The sequence below is a fragment of the Geotrypetes seraphini genome, chromosome 1 (assembly GCF_902459505.1).
Source record: "Geotrypetes seraphini chromosome 1, aGeoSer1.1, whole genome shotgun sequence".
NCBI lineage: Eukaryota > Metazoa > Chordata > Amphibia > Gymnophiona > Dermophiidae > Geotrypetes > Geotrypetes seraphini.
Genome location: NC_047084.1, coordinates 503,887,079 through 503,908,242, shown reverse-complemented (window position 1 = coordinate 503,908,242; position 21,164 = coordinate 503,887,079). Strand labels below are relative to the sequence as shown.

Here is a 21,164-nt window from a genome sequence, read left to right as displayed (position 1 = left end):
GAATATAAATGAAGAGCTTACTCACACTACTGTCTTTTCCTTAAACTATATCTTTATTTGTTTCTCCAATTTGGCGTTATGACCACTCCCCACTATTTGAGATCTAAGGAAGGGCAAAAGATTTTTTTCTTTTTTCATTGTTAAATTAGTATTCCCTCAACTTATTTTTTTCTGTTTTTCATGTAACAAGGTGTTCTCTTGTGAATTGTAATTGAAAGAAAAGGAAAAGCCTCCATGTGGAGATAAAGACCATTCCATGATTCCTTGAATTCAGATATATGCACATGGGATCTCTAAGGGAGGGGAAGTAATAATAGGCAGTAGGGATGGGCAGTCTTGATAAGCCATGTAGTCTTTATCTGTCATTATTTTCTCTGTTTCTAGGTTTCATAATTTCCTCACGTTGCAATTGTTCAGATTCCTGTTCAGCTTACTTCTCCACTCAATATCACCATAGTCCTAAAATCATCCTTCTACTGCCTAACTTCATATGCTTCTACCACCTCTCATCTAGCCTTCCATCCACCGTTCCTTAACTACCCTGTTACAAGCTGCCACCACTATTCTTCACATCCTATATTCTTTTCTTTCAATCCATGGTTCTCAGGTCCCCTACACTACCCTTCAGTTTCTCTTGCCCCTCAGGTCCACTCCTAGCACTTACAACTTCGGCTATTCCAAAAATCAAAATACAGAACTCAAGTTTTCCGTACACACTGTGCCTTGCATATAATTTGATTTCTGGAAACCACTTCCGCTGGCAACAATTACCTTTTCAATTTTTTTGTGTTGTATAGCGGACTACCCCGGTGGCACTAAATCACACGCCAATATACACTCATGGCTGAGTTCCCCAGAACATTATGGAATTCTCTCATAAAGTTACCAAAAACTAAAATGTTGATTCACAAAGACTCCAACAGCACATTTTCTCTGTCCAGATCATGGCAAATTAAAACATAGAAATAAACAGATTCCAGTTAAGTGCATAAACTGTGGAACATATTTTTTTTAATCTGATGGCACTTTCCCTTTAAAATAAACCATGCAACATACTCTGATTCATATACTGAGAAAGTAACAAAAATAAAACCTTAATAGACCAAACTCAGTATCTGATGCTGCCTATTTGCCTACTCGTCATCAGATTAATTCACCATATTTATGTCATCACTAATGACATCTCGCACACTGAACAGACCACTACAGTTTTCTTTCTTTTATTTATTTATCATATTTTCCAAAATAAAGAGCACTTACATGCATCAGGAAATATAATTCAATTGCTACCATAGTTTAACAAAAAAAAAAAAAAGAAAATTTTTCAGAATATTCTGATTCAAAACTAAACAATGGAATTCCCTATAAATCCACAATGTATTGAGAGGAAATTTAGGAAAAGAGGCATCAATAAAGCATAATTAATTACAAAGCAAGTCAGGAGACATAGACAAACATCAATTATAACTTTCCTTTTCTTCTAACACCTAAGTGTCTACATCCAACACCCTCACATCCTCCCTTGGGACCGTTACTACACATTTGTCTTCCAAAAAAGCTTTTAGCTGTTTCGGGTCATAGAAAAGATATCTATTCATTTCAAATATAATTAAACATTTACATGTTAAACGCAAATGAAAAGACGCCCCAATAGATAGCACCTGGGGGCAAAGTAACAAAAACTGTTTTCTTTTTTCTTGTGTGTCAACGCACACATCAGGAAAGACCCATACCTTCCCTCCCATAAATGGCTTATTCTGGTTTCTAAAGTATTGTCATAACACCCAGTCCTTATCAGACTCAAAGACAAAAGAAACTAAGAGAGTAGATCTTTCGCACTCTTCTTCCATTGATGTTTCAAGGAATTGTGTCAAATTCAGACTATCCAAAGACAATTCCTCTTGTCTCAAAGGTTGTTGCTTCTTCATTGTAAGAAATATGCTCTGGAAAGGGGTGGGAAAGCTTCCTTAGGAACCCCTAGAGTTTCCACCAGGTATGTCCTGAGTATCTCAATAGGGGCAATTCTCTTAGACTGTGGAAAATTAACAAAGCGGAGATTTAACCTCCGTGCATGATTTTCTAACTTCTCCACTTTATTCTTTAGGCCCTCATAACCCCTTCCAGACACTAAGGAATTGGTTTTCAAAACTTTTAGATCTTGTTGTACCTCTCCCATACTCCTCTCCAGTTCAAAGTTCTTTGCCTCCTGAGTGACTAGGCGTGACTTACATTCTTGCAGGGAAACATCCACCATTAATTTATTTCCAAGAAATAGTGTCTCCAATTGAGCAACTGCATCCCAGATGGAATCTAGGGTTACATGGGCTGGTCTTATCATGGGGGAGAAGGTGAGCTCACTGTTTCCGTCGTTCTTCCTCAGAAGAATCCATAGGTCCTTGCCCTCCTGTTGTTCCAGAAATAACAAAATCTTCAGAGACAAACTCTGGAGAGCTTCCTGCCACGGTTGCTCCTCTTTCCTGGCCCCAGTTGTCCCCTCCGTTCAATGTCTCATCAGCCTCACTGCTGACCAGCTCTATCGATGACTCTGGATTCCTCTCCATGTATGGGCAGAAGCCTTTCCTTCGGGCTGAGAGTCGTAGAACGAACCACAAATCTCTCGATGGAGGACACGGGGAGAGCAGAAGACCCCGTGAGATAGGTCCTCACTTTCCCCTTTATTTTCCCCATCTTGTAGATAAATGAAAGAAATTATAAAACAGCAGAAAACTTTTCCTCTCCGGAGCTCTGAACTGCACATCTGCCTAGGTCATCATCTTAGTTTCCACTACAGTTTTCCATTCCATGTGGATTACTTTGTGACATGGATGTTCCAAAGGTTTTTAGGCAACTTGCAGTTTCAGAAGGAATGGGAATCCAACCTTCGTGTACTACAATATTAACATTTTGCAAAAGGCTAGGGATTTTTTTTTTTTTACTGGCCAGGTGTTCTACAATTCTTCCCTAACTGACCTGTCAAAAACAATGGATTGATATAATAGCTAAAGAAAATAGATGAAAAAAGGCTTAGGTAAGTCCAGGAATGCCATGCAAAAGCTATTGGGTGTGGTGCCTGACACAGGTTGACTGGAGCTGGAGATGCTGAGGGCATTTGTGATCATGCAACATCAATGTCAGAGTTAGACCCCATGATTCAGGATTTTAAAAGAAGCTGTTGCCTTGGAAGGAGGGGAGTGAAAGAAAAACAGTTGGTTGTAAATGAAGGTTCAAAGCCAGATTTTGCTCTGTTAATAAACAGATCTGTAACTAGGAAGAAACCGATAAGTTTGAAAAAAAACATTTTTTCTGTACATATAAACTATAAATAGCAGAAGAAATTTTGACGGGATAATCGCACGCCAGACACCAGCATGCCGACAAGCCAGCGCTGACAATTTGGCGCAAGAAAGAAGTGCGCCGTGGGAAAGCTTTGTTTTAAAGAGCTCCGACGGGGGTGTATGGGGGGAACCCCCCCACTTTACTGCATCATGTTTGCGCTGCCATTGGGGGTGGGGGGTGCAACCCCCACATTATAGAGAAAATGGAACTTTTCCCGAAAAAAATCAGAAAAAGTTCCGTTTTCTCTATAATGCAGGGTTCCAACCCCCCCAACCCCCTCCCCCAACAGCAGCGTGAACATTATGCAGTAAAGTGGAGGGTTCCCTACTCACATCCCGCTTCGGAGCTCTTTAAAATAAAGTTTTTCCGCGGCACGTTTTTTCTTGCGCCAAATTGTCAGCACGCAACAAACTATGAACCCCAGAAATACTCTCATAGTTTGTATCTTAACAAAACTGAGTGCAAAGTATGTTTGGATATGGCAGTTTAATCTTCAATAATTATTGCATTTGCACTAAAACTTATTTTAAAAGGAAAATCAACACACAAAACAAGTATTTTCTTAAATAACAATGAATCAAGCTTTTTTGCCTGTTGTCAACCCACCAAAAAAAGGTCTGCAACCATTTTTGGGAAAAAAAACAAAACGGAAAACTCACCTTTGCACACCATAAAGTCTTTCTAGAATGGGTTCTTTAAAAGATGGTGGGATATGCCCAAAGTAATCAGGGTATGCTACATCGGTGTAATTGGGGACAGACTTTGTATTTCTTGTAACATCAATATAGAGATCGGAGTCATGAAGGGGCATCAATTCTTCTATGTCATGTATCCCTAAAATCACTTGCTCCCCTGAGGAATGCGAGCCCGAGTCATCGTCATCCTCGGGTTCAACCCTGGTGCAGCATAACTGGCTGAGATGGACAGATCCCTTGTCAAACAAAGAGGGCCCAGACAAAGTGAGCTGCTGGCACTCTTTATTGCAGGGAAAAGGAATGTAGGGATGAATGGGCTTGTCCTCTATTGCTGACCCACAGCCTGCACTGCAGCACCGGTGTTCTTTGCAGTCATTCTGCAACGTGATTCTGTCCAAGCCCCTCACTATGTCATTGCTTCCACAGTGTTGCGCCGACAATGATCTACTGAGATCCCTTGGTTGCTGCAGCATTGAAAAGCCAAAATCTTTCTTCAAGTCTTTCTTTGCCAAATCCAAATAAGTTGGTCTCTTGTCCCACTCTTCCCAACGGGCAGCAGTGTTGTTCTTTGGCGAAAACCTCTTCAAGATGGAATTGGATTTGACAGGCTGCTCCTCCCCTGCTGTAGGAACAATAATTGGACCACTTCGATCTGCCCCTGCTGTCAAAGGCTTTGGTTCCATGGACATTAAGTCACATTCCTTTACAAACATAAACCAGAGTTAGTAAAAAGCAAATTTTCCTCAGATCATAAACTGCAACCAAAGGCAATGTATAACAGTAAATATAACTTTCAGATTGAAAGAAAAAAAAAGAAGTCACCATTCAATGCTTATTCTTGAGATAATGTATTAACACCCAGATTCTATGAGTCTATAAATAGTGCCCATATTTGTAATTGATCCTGAGACCTATGCTCAAATAAATTAGTTAATGAGCTATTAATCAATCTGGATTTGTATGGATCTGGCTGCACATGATTTCATAATGATACCTGACCAAATATCACATGCATCCCAAAAGGGGGTATGCCATGAACATTTGAGGGGCATTCTAAAGAATTATATGCAGTAGTATAGAATTTGGAGAAGGCACAACCAAGTTGTGTGCCAGAATTTGCAACAGGTTTCAAGCTGGCTTGTCCTCAGGCCCAAAGTTTTATTCTATAAAAAGCGTTGATTCCAGAGAACTCGTTATAGAATAGTGCCAAGCACTGATTTTTTTTATAGCACTTTTTTTTTTTTTGTATAAGTCATACATTCAATATCCCATCAGTAAATTCAGAATAGTTCCCTTGGACTGTCAGAGGTGAATTTTTCAATATCACTTTTCTGAGAGCATTTTTCGAAAATCATTTATCATTTAGTCCAATTGTTTATTCTACTTCATTCAATTATATATTTCATTTGTCTTCAACTTTTTTGCTTTTCTTTGAATTTAGAGGTTTACTAAACAAGGAAGGGGCCCCTTGAAGAGCTTTTATTATCCTGGTTTCCTGGACTGTCCCTGAGATTAAGGCAAGTTCTGCTGCAATGCTGGAGGAACTTCAGGACTCAGAAGTATTTTTTGACTTGCTGACTGAGATAAGTCCTTTTTGATTTGTTGTGTACAGTTCCTGAGGTTTTTCTGTAGAACTTTTTCGACTATTAAATTCTGGCCAGTTCTAATGTCCTTGGAACTTGTTATAATTCTGTTTATGTCTGCATTTTGGGGAACAATGGTTTTTTTTCCCCTTAAAGTGTAGTACTGTTTTAAAGCAAGGGAGATTTTTCCACTGTTCTTTTAGCAGGTTAAAATATATATATATATATATATATATATATATATATATATATATATATATACACACACATGTACAGTGTATATATACTGTATATATATATATATATATATACTGTACTGTATATATATACAGTATATGTGTGTGTGTATGTATGTGTATATATATATATATATATATTTTAACCTGCTAAAAGAACAGTGGAAAATCTCCCTTGCTTTAAAACAGTACTACACTTTAAGGGGAAAAAAACCTATTGTTCCTCAAAACGCAGACATAAACAGAATTATAACAAGTTCCAAGGACATTAGAACTGGCCAGAATTTAATAGTCGAAAAAGTTCCACAGAAAAACCTCAGGAACTGTACACAACAAATCAGTGTGTGTATATATAAACATTGACAAGGCCGATCAAGTGCATGGGTCATTAGCAGTCAGTTCTAAGTAAACATTTTAATTTTTTGATCGGCCTTGTCAATGTTTACTACCCTATTCATATATTTCTGAATAATATTTATTAAATTTTCTATACTGTTCTCTCCAGGGAACTCAGAAAGGTTTACATGAATTTAATCAGGTATTCCAAGTATTTTTCCCTGTCTGTCCCAGCGAGTTACTATTATTATTTATTATTTCATAGTGCTGAAAGGTGTATGCAATGCTGTACATTTAACATTCAATAGATGGTTCCTGCAGAGAAGAGCTTACAATCTAATTTGGACAGACAGATAAGAGGAGGGAGGTCTTCTTAAAGAAGAGCATCACTCTGGTGAAGTAGGAGGCAACCCTGTAGCCAGGACTAGAGAATGACACAGGGGAAAAATCTGTCCCCCATCTCCGCAAGCTCGGGCCCCGCCCTACCTTGTCCCCACGAGCTCGGTCCCCATCCCCACAAACCATTTGTACAATTGTCATTTTATAAACACAAATAATACAGAGCAAGGATCAATAGAATCCCTGTCTCCCCTCCCCTTCATAAATATCCCCTCCACTATTGAGAAAACTTAATAGTCCAAATTACAAGAGAATGCTACACAGAAATACCACAGTCACACATGACAGGAATAGTGTTGGGGAGTGCAACTAGGGTAACTGTCCCTGGTTAGAGATAGTCCTAAGCCAGCTGGAAGCTAAAGAAGCACAGCCTGGGCTTTGCAGTCCTCAGTTATGTCAAATCTGATATGTTCTAATCACAAAATAGAAAATAAAATTATTTTTTCTACCTTTTGTTGTCTCGTCATTTTATTCTTCAAATCATGTTGGTCTCAGGTGATGGCCTATGTTTTCTTTTGTCTGCTCTTAACTCACCTGGGTATGACTGAGCAACTTCTGAACTGAATCTTCTGGCCTGTCAAGATGAGGATTCTGCTGCTTGAGAATTTTTTGTTTACTCTGGGCCCTTTGCTAAAATGCACCTGCTGGACTACTACTGTAGTTGGCTGCCTATGGCCTCATCCATTTGAACAGCTGTGGGGGTTTTGTTTTGTGTTTTTTTGTTTTTTTTTTTGGGGGGGGGTTGTTTTGTTTTTATAAAACGTATAAAGCAGGACAGCCCAAAGCCTTTTTTGAAACTGGGAAGAAAGATCAGAAGTAAAAGACTAAATCGCTAATAAATTAGTAAAACAATGAGGTTGCACCAAAAGTAAAATAGAATAATATCCAAGAACAAATCGTGAGTCCAGAGGAATAGACAAGATTAAAAATGGAAGATGTAGAAAGCAGGCAAAGTTTAAAGAAATAAAGAAAGGTCAAAGAAGGATATAGTATCAGTAAAGGCAGTGTTAGGGAAGGGAGAAAAATGGACAGTGAAGGCCAGGAAAAATGGACAATTTTAATTGAGAATGAATGGTACCTAATGTTATATTGTCAAACTGTTGTGTCAAATGTCTTCTTGGGCAAAGCACAAAGACAGTAGTAAGAATACATTCAACTTGGTATGGTCTACTACATTCCAATACAATATAAAAATGCAATCTGTCAAAAATCTATAAAACATGATCACTGTGACAGAAAACTTACGATTTTACCAAGAACCTTTAAGTTTCAGAGCATCTACAATTTGTTTTCCCTTTTCAATCTAACAAATCCTTACAGCAGCTTCCAGAAGCTCGCGTACAATCAGTTCATGCCACAATCGCTGAAGATGAAGGTTTTCAACTGAATGCTATTCAGTATGTTACCAAGAAAAAAAAAATTTACCTTAAAGTCATCTGAAAGCTCTGGGAAGAAGCCTTCGTACATTTTCAGATCCTCCACCGTTAGTCCCAGCTCTTGCATTGGCCTCAACTTGCTGATATCCGTTTCAATGTCATCATTCTGGAAGCAAGGAAAGCATCTAAACTAAATGAATTCTCAGTGCCAGCCACAAGTTTCATAAAAACATTTTTGCCAGCTGACAATACACATGCACAGTAGGAAAGGTATGAACAACAAACAACAAACATGAAGAGAAGACTTAAATATTCTTTTGACAGCCTTGTTTAGTCATAACACAAAGCAAACTATGAATATATCACAATAGACTAACCTCTTAAATATTTTGAAAAATTGTCTGCATGAACAAAACTCGTCCATGCTCACAATGTAATCTATAAAATTAGTGTACATAGAGCGTGTGCATTCTTAAAGCTAAAGGAGTAATGGGTCTCATAGAAAGAAATTATACATATAAAGTGGAACCTTGGTTTACGAGAATAATTCGTTCTACAAGCATGCTCGTAAACTAAATTACTCATATATCAAAGCGAGTTTCCCCATAGGAAGTAAGGGAAACTCGCTTGATTGATTCCACCTCCTCCCCCTCCCCCAGCCACTGGCGCTGTTCCACCCCACCACATCCCCAAAAGACCCCTCCACCCCCGAGGCCACTAGTACACTTCCACATCCCCCCCGTGAACCAGCATTGCCCCCCCTCGCAAATGCCCACCAGCATCCACCGCCCGCCCCCCCCAAACTGAAGGCTTACCCCCAAATCTGGCACTGGCACCAACCCACAGGAGGTGCAGGTGCTGGTGCCCGAAGATCCTGCCTCTTGCTGGACTAGGCCTTGAGCATCTGCGCATGCTCAAGGCCATCTGGCTCTCGTTCTCTCCGTTCGTGAGGGAGGGGCGATGCCGGTTCACGGGGGGTGCAGCGTTTGTGGGCAGGGGGACTCGCAAATCGAGTCAATGCTCGGTTTGCAAGTCACGATTTGCAAAAATATTTTGCTCGTCTTGCAAACACTCGCAAACCGCATTACTCACAAACTGAGGTTTAACTGTATAAGGGTAGATCAAAAATTAAAGGTAAAATACATTTAACAGCTTTAATACAAGTAACTGTGAGCAATTGAATATATCACTTTTTCCACATATTCCCCCCCCCATGCAAGATGACACATTTGCTGTATCATTCAACTAGCTTCTGCATTCCTGCAGAGAAGTTTTTTGGCTGCTCCTGAAGCCAGGTGAGCACTGCTTCCTTTACTTCATCATGCTTTGTCTTTTGCTCTCCGGGTCACTGTAATTCACCCATGTCTTGTCACCAGTGACAATTCTCTCCAGAATACTCTGATCTTTTTCATACTGTCTCAGGAACTGGGTAGCAACCTCCACACACTGTTGCTTGTGCAGATCAGTAAGTTGTTTGGGAATCCATTGTGCACAGACTTTCCTGTAGCCCAAGTCATCAAGGCAAATGCAGATCCATAGCTGATATCCAGATTTGCAGCCAATCGAGACACTGTTATCCATGGGTCCTCTCTAATCAAGGCATTCACCCTGTCAATGCTCTTGTGTGTGCGATATTGATGGGCAACCAGAACGACCTTCATCCATTGCACCTGTTCTTCCCGCTTTAAACCTTTTTACCCATTCATTAAGCTTTCATTGATTCATGGTGCTATGTCTATACCGAGTCAATATATGACAGTGAATTTCCACAAGTTTCACTCCCTCTGCACAAAGAAAACGTACCACTGCATGATGTTCTTTGATGGCGCAGTCTTGCTATGGAGCATCCATGTATCTGACTTTGTAGGTGCTACACGACTAAAGGCCGAGCGCTGCACTGCGCGTGGATGAACAACCAACACACAATGTATGTGTGCATTGCTGCATTTTGCTAGCTCTATTCCGGTTATTGCATAATTTAACAATTGCCTTTCATTTTTGATTCACCCTTGTACAAAGGGTATATAGTATACAGTATAGGGCTCAGTTCTTTACTTTTTTGAGGCCTATGAGCGGGGTTCCACAGGACTCCCCAATGTCCTGATTTTTTTTAATGTATTGATTACTTCTTTGCATGTGTTTTTAGTTAATAATGACATATAATACTATGAATAAATTGATGACATTACTTGTTCCAGTAAAATTGAAAATAACCATATCCATAATGTTAGTACAGTCTTGTATGAATGCAATTGAAAAATTGGCTTTAGAATATAAACTCAGGCTTAATACAGGCAAGACAAAAATAATGTGGCTTGGAACTTTGGAACCACCACTGATAAATAATCTCCTTCCATTGAAATAACCTTGAAAAATTAATCAGTATCAAAAGTCTTAGAAATTTTTTAGACCCCAAGTTAATATTTGAACATCAAGCAAACTGAGTAAAAAGATCATTTGGAGATTGAAGCAATTACAAAGTATAAGGCGATACTTTTCGTTAGACAGATTTCACCAAATGGTATTCGCTCTAGTTCTAGTCAGATAGATTAGTGTATTGTTCTTTATTTGGGAATTATGAAGAAAGTAAGATGGTGGCTGCATAAGCGGCAAAGCACTGCAGTTCAATTGGTTTGTCAAGCAGAAAGATATGATAGGGTGACTCTGTTATTACAGAAATTGCACTGGCTTCCTAAGGAGGCATGTCTACTGTTCAGACTGGGAATACTTATATTTAATATCATATATGGGTTGGCTACTGCTTTTCTCATATCTATCTTATACCCCCAATCATATAAAGATGCCCCTAATCTAACCAAAGAGTTTTTTCAGTTTTTCATACTTTGACTTCATCTTTAAGCGATAATCCTTCTACTTCCATTACACCATCTACCGAGACATTTGCTTAATATTTCTCCATTAAGGTCCTGGATCGTGTAGATTCAGTATCAAAAAAATTTTCTCTCTCCTTTATCAACACAATACAATATAATTTCTTATACCCCGCAAATTTCAACATGGAATCATTGCAACCTACAGCAAGTTGAGATAGATTTGTGATATAGTATTATTGAAGGCGAGTTCAGTATTGCCATGTTCATTTTGAGGATGTCAGTCCAAGGGAAGAAGAAGGCCGTGAGGAGCTGAGTCTACTGGGGGAAAAGAAAAGTCTTTAATCTACTCCTGAACAGGCAGTGCTTGGGTAGTTATCATAGGTGGGCCAATAAACTGTTCCAGCTATGCAGTCCTAGGAACTCTAAGGGCCTATTTTACAATGCCGCGCTAGCCCATAGAGATTTAAAGGGCTTTGGGGCTGTTGCCGTGCGGCAGCTGCTAGCGCGGCTTTGTAAAAGAGGGGGTAAGGTTATGTTAAACATCCTCTTCTGACATATGACCTGAGAGGATGGAAACTGTATCTTAAATTGCTACGTGGTCCTTGAATTAAGGAAGGCGTGTGTGACCAAAATGCTGGCCACTAGTCTGCTGGAGCTTTCTCCGAAAATAGACTGGTGGATCATACAGGCTAACTTATAGTGGATTCTTCTTTTCACAGGAAGCCAGTTTGCAGTGGGCTTGCCCTCTCGAAGCGGTGGGAAGTGAAGATTAGCCTTGCCGCTGAATTTTGGAGCACTTGCAGGTGCTTTAGTTCTTTCTCTGTGGCACCATAGTAGAGGGAGTTGCAGTAGTCTAGGTGGGGTAGTAAGACAGCTTGCACCACCTTCCTAAAGCTGCTTTGGGACAGGGCCATTCTGATTGATCTTAGTTGCCTCAATCTGAAGAAAACCTTTTTCACCATAGAAGCAATCTGGCTCTTGAAGGTTAGGGAGGAATATAGTGTAACACCTGTAGGACTTCCATTTGAATCCCATGTACCTCCCCCCCCCCCCCCCCCCCCCGGACTCATTCTCCACTTCCCTGGAGTCAGTACCTGTTCTCAGAGTATCAACTTAGGATACATTTCAATTGCAATCTCTTCATTCCCATAATGAAACATTCAAAGGAACCAGAACTACATAATCTAAACTAAACTAAACCTTAGGTTTGTATACCGTGCCATCTCCACAAGCGTAGACCCATTTCCTGCTGCTTGGATCAAACTGCCTAAGTATTTTGCCTCTAATCCTACTTCTAATTAATAACTGTCTTACCACTGGACAAGTACCGTGCTCATGGAAATCAGTTGTGGACCACCAAACAAACGCCACACAGGAATCATACTGAGAGGTTTAATTGATAAGTAAAGCAAGTAAATTTGAAGATGGCTTTTTTTCACCAAATAGGAACTTGGGAAAATATATTAAGGTTGCAAAGAAAACAGGTTCAGTTACGAGTCTGAAGAACCTGGCTAGTTTTGTTGCAGTAAACATGCAGGTGTCTATCATCCTTTCAGGAAGTCTTACATAAGCATTCAGCAAGTGCATGCATAGCAAGGTTTATTAATGGTGATTGCTGCTGGTAGATTTTTAACGTGAAGGCCAATATCATTAAGAAGCTTATTTGCAACACGTTGTACTGTTTTTCACAAGATCGGCTCAGCATAAATGTGCTGAAAATGAATATTCTTCTGCAGTGGTGTAGCAAGGGAGGTTGGTACCTGGTATCATTGTGCCGAGCACCCCCCTACCTACTCTTCACCACCGCTTGAGTGCTTCCCACTCTTCCCCGCCATGTGAGTCCTCCTACCCCCCCGTGTATCTCTTGAAATGTTCACCTGAAATGTTCATCTTCCACCTGCTGCTCGTGACAGCCTCAGTTCCCTTATGATGTCACATCCAGGAGGTAACATCAGAAGGAAGTCGAAGTTAGTGAGAGCAGCAAGTGTAAGATGCTGCTCATGCCGGTGAATATTTAAAAAGGTATTTGGGGGGGGGCAGAGGAGAGGCGCCGGAGACATCCTCCCCCTTACAACACCATTGGTCTTCTGATTCAACAACTGAAGGTCCGAGAAAAATTCAGAGTATCATCTCTACTGCACATGTTCCCAAGAAATGCTGTACAATGTCCTCCATAGCCTGACACTATAAAACTAAGTAAATTCAGAAAGAATTTCAAGGAGCAAAATGTTTTCCCCTTCAGAGAAACAAAATACTGAATTAAGAAAATAAGAATCCCCCCTTCCCTCCCAGAAAAGTCCAATAGGTTTATTCAGTTTGGATTCCATACCAATACTTTTGCCAGGGTGACCGAAAGCCTGGATGACTAAACATGTTTGGTCTTGAATAGATTAAGCTTCCAAAGAGCACTTAACACAGGGTGGGCAAACAGTCCTTGAAGGCCACAACCCAGTCAAGTTTTCAGGATTTCTCCAGTGAATATGCATGAGATCTATGGTTTATTAAACTTGTTAAAAAACAAAAGGAATTGACCCCAAAATATCCACAAAGAAGAAAATCCAGAAAAAACAAAAAAAACTCTGTGGAGTGATGATGTTCCCAAATGGACTTTATTTGAAAGTATCAAAGTTCCAAAGGTACACCAAAATCATCCACATAAAATAATTCCATCCACATAAAAGTAAATCATCCACATAAGAGCCTTAAAGGACCTAGTCCGCTAGGGATACAGGACCCAACACGGTCCGCGTTTCGACAAAAAGTCTTCTTCAGGGGTCCCTTCCATTGCAAATGCAAGCAGTGTCTCACTTCCGGTTCACCACACAATTGTTTCCCACGTACTCACCTTTATAGGACCCCCAGGGACCCCTGAAGAAGACTTTTTGTCGAAACGCGGACCGTGTTGGGTCCTGTATCCCTAGCGGACTAGGTCCTTTAAGGACATTACTGTTTGTGACTTTTTCCTTTGGGGGTACATGTAAGACAGAGTGTACGTACCTCTACTACCTGCAACTATGGTTGATTTGCAGGAACACATCACTGAAGCTATAAACACAATCACGCTGGATATGCTTTGGAGAGTCTGGTCTGAGCTCAATTATCACATCGATGATTGCCAAGTAACAGGTGGGTCGCACATCGAGTGTATGTAATCAACAGATACCATATGAAACTTTATGAGTTGATGACACTGTAGCCTCAAAGTTGAAAGAATATTCCAATAAATTTTGGTTTTGTAACCATTTAAAATTAAGGTGTGTTTTTGTGGCACCTTGTAAATCTCATGTATATTCACGGGGGAAAACCCAACTGGGTGGCCTCAAGATCCGAGGTTACCCACCTGACTTACCATGAAGAAGGGCTCAGATTAAAAATGTCTCATAACAGAATATATAAGGCCAAAGTAAAATGCTACCATGCTGCAGTGATCCACTAAAGAAGGACTAGCTCAAACCTTAAAAGGTTGATCATCATCTTCATCTTCATTATCCGTCTCTGTTTCTACTTCCACTTCCGAATCCCCATCATCATCACTGTCATCGACTACATCATCAACTGTAAGCAATGTGTTAACAAAAAGAAAATCCCTTTAGGTGGGTCACACCTCAAGCACAAAACATATTAATATTAAGATGATCACAATACTTTTAGTTTGCATTTAAATTGTGGTACTTTATTCCCTATACTTTTTTGTAATAGTTGTCTAAACATATTCAAAGAAAAAATAAATGAATGAATAAATAAACAAACAACAGGCAAAAAATAACTGCCATTTGTTATGTGTGTACTAGACAAAAACTTAAACTGAGAAGAATGGGGGTAAGACTGCAAAGGAGAAATTAGGTTCTTACCTGCTAATTTTCTTTCTGTTAGCCTGTAGACTGGTATAGTCCTTACAAATGCTACCAGCAGGTGGAGCAGGTCCTTACAAATGCTACCAGCAAGTGGAGACTGAGAACAAACTTGTATATCAGGATAGCTTCCCCTCTTGCAATCCAGTCTGCTGAATAGCCAAGCAGAACCTAGGAAAGACTTGAACTGAAAACAGTATAACAGACTCCAAACAGGAGTGTAAAAACAACAAACACTGGTAAAATACTGTTGGAACATGTGTAGAACTGAATCCTGGTATAGAAAACATCCCCACAGCTCACAAGCTAAGTCAACTGAGCCATAGCCGCTGTTCTTACTTTTTCCCGGCCCTAGAAAAATACTAGAACCTGCAGAAAAATCCAAAAGCTGCAAACGAGCAAAACAAAAACCCTTAATCACCACACAAAGACAGATAAGGTGGGGGACTATACCAGTCTACAGGCTAACAGAAAGAAAATTAGCAGGTAATTTCTCCTTCTGTATCGCCTGGTAGACTGGTATAGTCCTTACGAATGGGACGTACCAAAGCAGTATCCATTAAAGGTGAGACCCCCGAAGGGCCAACACCAGAACATGTTCACCGAATACCGCGTCCCAAAGCACTTGAACATGCACACGGTAGTGTCTTACAAAGGAATGCAAAGAAGACCAAACTGCAGCCTTGCAAATATCTACTGGAGGCACTAGAGAAGACTCAGCCCAAGAAGCTGCGTGACACCTAGTGGAATGAGCCTTGAGAAATTCTGGAACAGGCTTCTTCTTCAGAGGATAAGCGGAAGCAATTGTCTCCTTGATCCAGCACGCAATAGTAGCCTTAGAAGCGCCATCTCCCTTATGAGGACCCACGAGAAGGATAAAGAGATTATCTGATTTCCTGATCTCCTGGGTCCTCTGCACATAAGAGTGAAGGACATCCAACTTGCGCAACTGTCTCTGCTCGGAAGAGCCCTCCCGGCTACTCAACACTAGGAGAACCACTGCCTGATTGACATGAAAAGGAGAAATTACCTTTGGCAAAAAGGAAGGAACAGGCCTCAAGACAACCCGTTCCCTAGAAAACTCCAAAAAGGGAGCCCTACAAGAGAAAGCCTGCAGCTCAGAAACATGTCTAGCTGAAGTAATGGCCACCAAGAAGACCATTTTAAGAGTAAGGTCCTTCAAAGAGCAGTCACCCAACGGTTCAAAAGGAGGACGCACTAGAACTAACAGAACCAGATTCAGATCTCAAGATGGAACAGAGGGTCGTACGGAAGGCTTAAGCAATTTAGCCGCCTACAAGAAGTGAATCACATCCGGTTTCAACAACCCACGAAAGGCTGACAAGGCCATAAGATGAACCCAGAAAGAAGACCAAGCCAGGCCCCTGTCTAGGCCATCCTGCAAAAACTCTAGGATGTTAGGCAGGGAAGCTTGAAAAGAGACCACTCCACGTGCAGCACACCACTCCTCAAATAGACAAGTTTCAAGTTTATTAATATTTTGATATACTGGCCATCCTGAGTATCTGGTCGGTTTACAGTAATCAAAGATAAAAGATATATCTATCTATCTATATATAAAACAAAATTAAAATATGGGGGGGGGGGGTAAGGTCGATACTTGATTACGAAGGGTATGAAACAAAAGGGGAGAAAGGGGAAGGGAAAGTTTTAAAATTACATTATATAAATAAAAATAAAATGAGGAGAGGAGGGGAGGATAAAATGAAAGGAAGAGGTGGGGTATCGCTTCCTGGAAGCATTTTTGTGGTCCCGTTTTCATTTGGGAATTCAGTTGGAATTTTGATAAGCGTCTTTAAAGAGACACCAAGCCCTCACATAAGCCTGAGAGGTGGAAAGCCTCCGAGACCCCAAGAGAGTTGAGATCACTTTATCTGAATACCCCTTCTTACCTAGACGACCCCTTTCAAGAGCAAAGCCATAAGACAGAAGGGACCCGGATCGAATATTGGAATGGAACCCTAAGTCAGAAAGTCGTCCAAGAGAGGCAGAGGAAGAGGATCCACCACCAAATGCCTCATCAGATCCGCATACCACGGTCGTCGAGGCCAATCTGGAGCCACCAGAACCATAAGGCCCGGATGGCGAATTATGCGGAGAACTCTTCCCACTAATGGCCACGGAGGGAACACATACAACAGCCCTTCCGTTGGACATGGTTGAACCAGAGCATCCAGGCCCTCGGCCTGACCATCTCTGCGACGGGGTGTTTTGGCATTGACACTTGTGGCCATCAGGTCCATGAGGGGCTGACCTCAAGACTGCACTATCAATTGAAAGGTCACCGGGCTTAGACACCACTCTCCGGGATCTAGCACATGACGACTTAGGAAGCCCACTTGAACATTCTCCACTCCGGCTATGTGGGATGCTGATATTTCTTGAAGGTGCGACTGCCCAGACCATGAGTAGAGCCTCCTGTGCCACCAAAGTGCTCCTGGTGCCCTCCTGTTGATTGACATAGGCCACCGCCGTGACTTTGTCAGACAGACCCTGACTGACTTGCCCATCAGAAAGGACTGGAAAGCTAGCAACGCCAGACAGATGGCTCTGGTCTCCAAGACATTGATCGATCAAGAAGCTTCTTCCATGGACCAGGTGCCCTGACCTGAGTGACCTAGACACTGAGCTCCCCAACTAAAAAGACTGGCATCCGTGAGCAGCACCATCCACTGCGGCTGATCCAGACTCGCCCCTTGTACAAGATGGGGGGTCTGGAGCCACAAACGAAGACTGCTCCAAGCTAAGCCAGGAAGCGGAACAGGATGATCCAGATGGTGCCTCTGAGGTGATCACCTCCGGAGAAGAGCATACTGAAGAGGATGCATGTGGGCCCGCGACCACCTCACGACATCGAGGGACGTCGTCATTGACCTCATGACTTGGAGGAAATCCTGCGCCTGAAGACACCGGGATGCCTTAAGCAGGCAAATCTGAGATTGCAATTTGCTTACCCGGGCCTCCGGAACGAAGACCTTCCCCAAGGAGATGTCGAACAGTGCTCCTAGATACTCCAGATGCTGAAAGAGAGACAGCTGGCTCTTGGCAAGGTTGACTACCCAGCCCAGCAACTGCAGAAACTCCACCAACCAAGCCATGGGTGTTCTCCTATAACGACTTCACTCGAATCAACCAGTTGTCCAGGTAGGGATGAACTAGAATGCCCTCTTTTCGCAATGCTGCCACAACAACCATGATCACCTTGGTAAACGTCCCCGGAGCCGTGGTCAGACCAAAGGGAAGTGTATAGAACTGATAATGTTGCCCCAAGAATGCAAAGCACAGGAAGCGATGATGGGAGGCCCAAAAAGGAATGTGCAAGTAGGCCTCGGTCATATCTAGAGAGGTCAGAAACTCCCCTGGCTGAACCGTTAGAATCACATACTGCAGAGTTTCCATGCGAAGAAAGGCACGTGAAGAGCCTTGTTGACCCCCTTCAAATCCAGGATGGACCGAAAGGTCCCATCTTTCTTTGGCATCACAAACTAAATCGAGTACCATCCTGTGCCCCATTCCTGCGGGGGAACTGGAACCACCGTGTGGAGATCTAACAATCCTTGAAGGGTCTGGTGAAAGGCCTGCTGCTTCCATGCCACCTGCAAGGGAGAAGCGAGAAAATGGTCTGGCAAGGAACGGGCAAACTCCAGAGCATAACCGTCCCGAATCACCTCCAGAACCTACTGATTGGACGTGATGTCTGCCCACTTTGGATAAAAATCCCTCAGCCAGGTGCCCATCGGAACCAAGACGGGCACCACAAGGAGTCATTGGGCAGAACGGGCGGCAGGGAACCCAGCGAGGGCATTACCCGCATCCCAGCGGCCCCCACAAAAGGACTGCATGCACTGGAAGAACCTGCCTCTAGAGAGCCTAGGAGACTGAAAAGAGGCAGCCCTTTGACCAGGGCGGAAGTGGCGGAAATTATTAAGTTTAATTTTTTTAAAGTTTATTAGGATTTTATAAACCACCTATCAAGGCTATCTAAGCGGTTTTACAATCAGGTACTCTAGCATTTTCCCTATCTGTCCCAGTGGGCTCACAATCTAACGTACCTGGGGCTATGGAGGATTAAGTGACTTGCCCAGGGTCACAATGAGCAGTGCAGGATTTGAACCCACAACCCCAGGGTGCTAAGGCTTTAGCTTCAACCACCGTGCCACACACTCCTCCGCCTGGGACTTTCCTGACATTGAGGCTGAGGAACCAACCAATACGAAAAGGGAATCCCCAGCCACTCCGGCAGTAAGGGAATCCTTCGCAAGGTACATGCGGCAGGGTGCCCTGGCCACCAGAAACCACTGCTGACGAGACTCCCTTACCGCTCCGGCCTGCACAACGCATGCACAGGCTGGCCGCGAGTACTTCACGTCTGGAGCAACATGAACATTTTTTTCCTTCTTAAAAGTGCTCATTGTGCTGAAAAATTCCCTAGCTGTAATAAAAGTGCCGGTTAGATAAGAAACCCCCCCTCCCCCCCAATATAAATGGCATTTTTAAAGGGAATTGAGTCCTTTAGACCGGCACACCTCAGGTTTTTGGGTTCTTTTTCTTCACTTAGTCAGAACAAACTCCACGGCTCTCAAAGCTGGAGGGCTGACCAACCAGGGAGCCATCCAAGCTCTATCCGGCACAAAAGGAGGACCCAGGAGTCCAAAATAAAATTCCAACAGTACTAAGAAGGGAGCCGAATTAGTCTTCCTACCTGCTTTAATGGAGACTGAGGAAGACTGGATTGCAAGAGGGGAAGATATCCTGATATACAAGTTTGTTCTCAGTCTCCACCTGCTGGTAGCAATGAGGTATATAACCCAGTTGTAAGGACTATACAGTCTACCAGGCGATACAGAAGTTGCAAAACACATTAACATCCCATTTAATGAAAAAACAAAAAGACTAGCCAGGTACCTAAGTACTCGGTACAGGTGAAAGAAAAAGCCTCAGATATTGGTGAGGTGAAACCACCCTCTACCAACCCCACATCATTGGCTGAAAAAACTTTTGCCAAATTTATAAATATGTTAATATAGTGAGGATCAAAAACGCTAGTCAATTTCAATGAATAATGTCAACGATCGTTTCGTGGTAACTATCACCACTTCTTTAGGGTTTTAAAATCAATGTAGCTAATCTACAAAGAACAAATGTGCTGTTAAGTTTATAAAAACCAACATAACAGTTATCAAACACCAACTAAGCTCTAATCATGTACTCACTACTAGTTGAGTATTTCCTCTGCATCTTCAATGTAAAAAACATGGCGCCTTAGCATTCTTTAGAGCAGAAAGGGACACCAATCAGGGCAAACAAGCCTCTGATTGGACAGGTTGTTTTGAGGTGAACCAACCATGAAAGGGTAAGTCTCCATTCACAAAAAAGTGGTATAACAGCAATGTCTAATTAGCATGCTGAAAGTGTGTGTGTGTGCATTTATTTTCCATTTCTATGGCGTTCTCATGTTTTAACCATATTTTTACTAATTAACGTTTTTAAGAGCTTAACTTTACAAAGACTCTAGAAACTGCTTAAATATTAAGCAATCTATAAATGTTTTAAATAAATAAACAAAATGATGCACACAAGGTCTGTCCATAAAAATGGACTATTCTAACACACTACTGAACAAATCACATACGGTGAAAAGAGTATACCCATAAGATGCACTTTACCTACCCCCACCACTTTTTTTTAACTGGCACTGGTCCAGCGTGGTCTCACAAATCGAGAACTGACCTCAGCCAATCACGGAGCGGTGCGGGACCAGGCAGGAAGCGCAAAGGTTGCGCTCCTGCGTTATGTGCCGCTCTGCAACTAAAAGCAGCTGTCCAGCAGGAGACCACGCTGGACTATCGCCAGCTAAAAAAAGGTACCGGGAGAGGGGGGGCTGCGGGATCTCAGCACCAGACGCACCTACGTGTAGAGGAGGAAAAACCAAGAAAAAATTCTGAACCAAATTGTTTTTCCTTGGTTTTTCCTCCTCTACAGGGGGGGGGGGTGTCTTAAGGCCGGGTGCGTCTTATAGAATGAAAAATACAGAAAACTAGCCTACCCTGCTAGTCAAATAAAACAAGAGTACAGAAAAAAAGACCTCAATATTTTAGCTTCCAGAGCACAAAGCAATCTAACAGAACTATTATCATCACATGTCTCAACTCAACCCCCCACCTCACCTTAGTATCACACACTTTTAATCTTATTTCTATTAATTAAATTTCCCAAAACTATAGATTATTGCAACAATTCTTACAGAGTCCTCACTTCTTCATAAAATAAATGTGTGCGTTATCTATCATTGGTAGTATATAGATTATTACTTATCTTTAGAGAGTCTCAGTCTAATCTATAGGGATCCTCCAATGTCTATGAGTCAATAACTTGGGTTATACATTTCTCACAGGTCTCACTCACTTCTACTTTTATGCGTTAATAAGTCCTGACAGATATCACCTATAATTGCCTTTAATAATGGCTTCTTTGCTAACCTGCGTCCATATTGAAGA

At 41.8% G+C, this 21,164-nt stretch overlaps 1 protein-coding gene across 4 annotated transcripts in view; it reads right to left on the bottom strand.

Annotated features, from left to right (window-relative positions):
- Positions 1 to 21,164, bottom strand: part of AGTPBP1 (ATP/GTP binding protein 1) — a 325,031-nt gene that overhangs the window by 128,143 nt on the left and 175,724 nt on the right. For all 4 annotated transcript variants that reach the window (XM_033927773.1, XM_033927782.1, XM_033927801.1 and 1 more), the window contains 3 exons: positions 14,250 to 14,350; positions 8,011 to 8,127; positions 3,996 to 4,732 (listed from right to left, as the gene is read on the bottom strand). In XM_033927773.1, the coding sequence (XP_033783664.1) occupies positions 3,996 to 4,732; positions 8,011 to 8,127; positions 14,250 to 14,350 (955 nt within the window). The remainder of the gene's footprint in view (positions 1 to 3,995; positions 4,733 to 8,010; positions 8,128 to 14,249; positions 14,351 to 21,164) is intronic.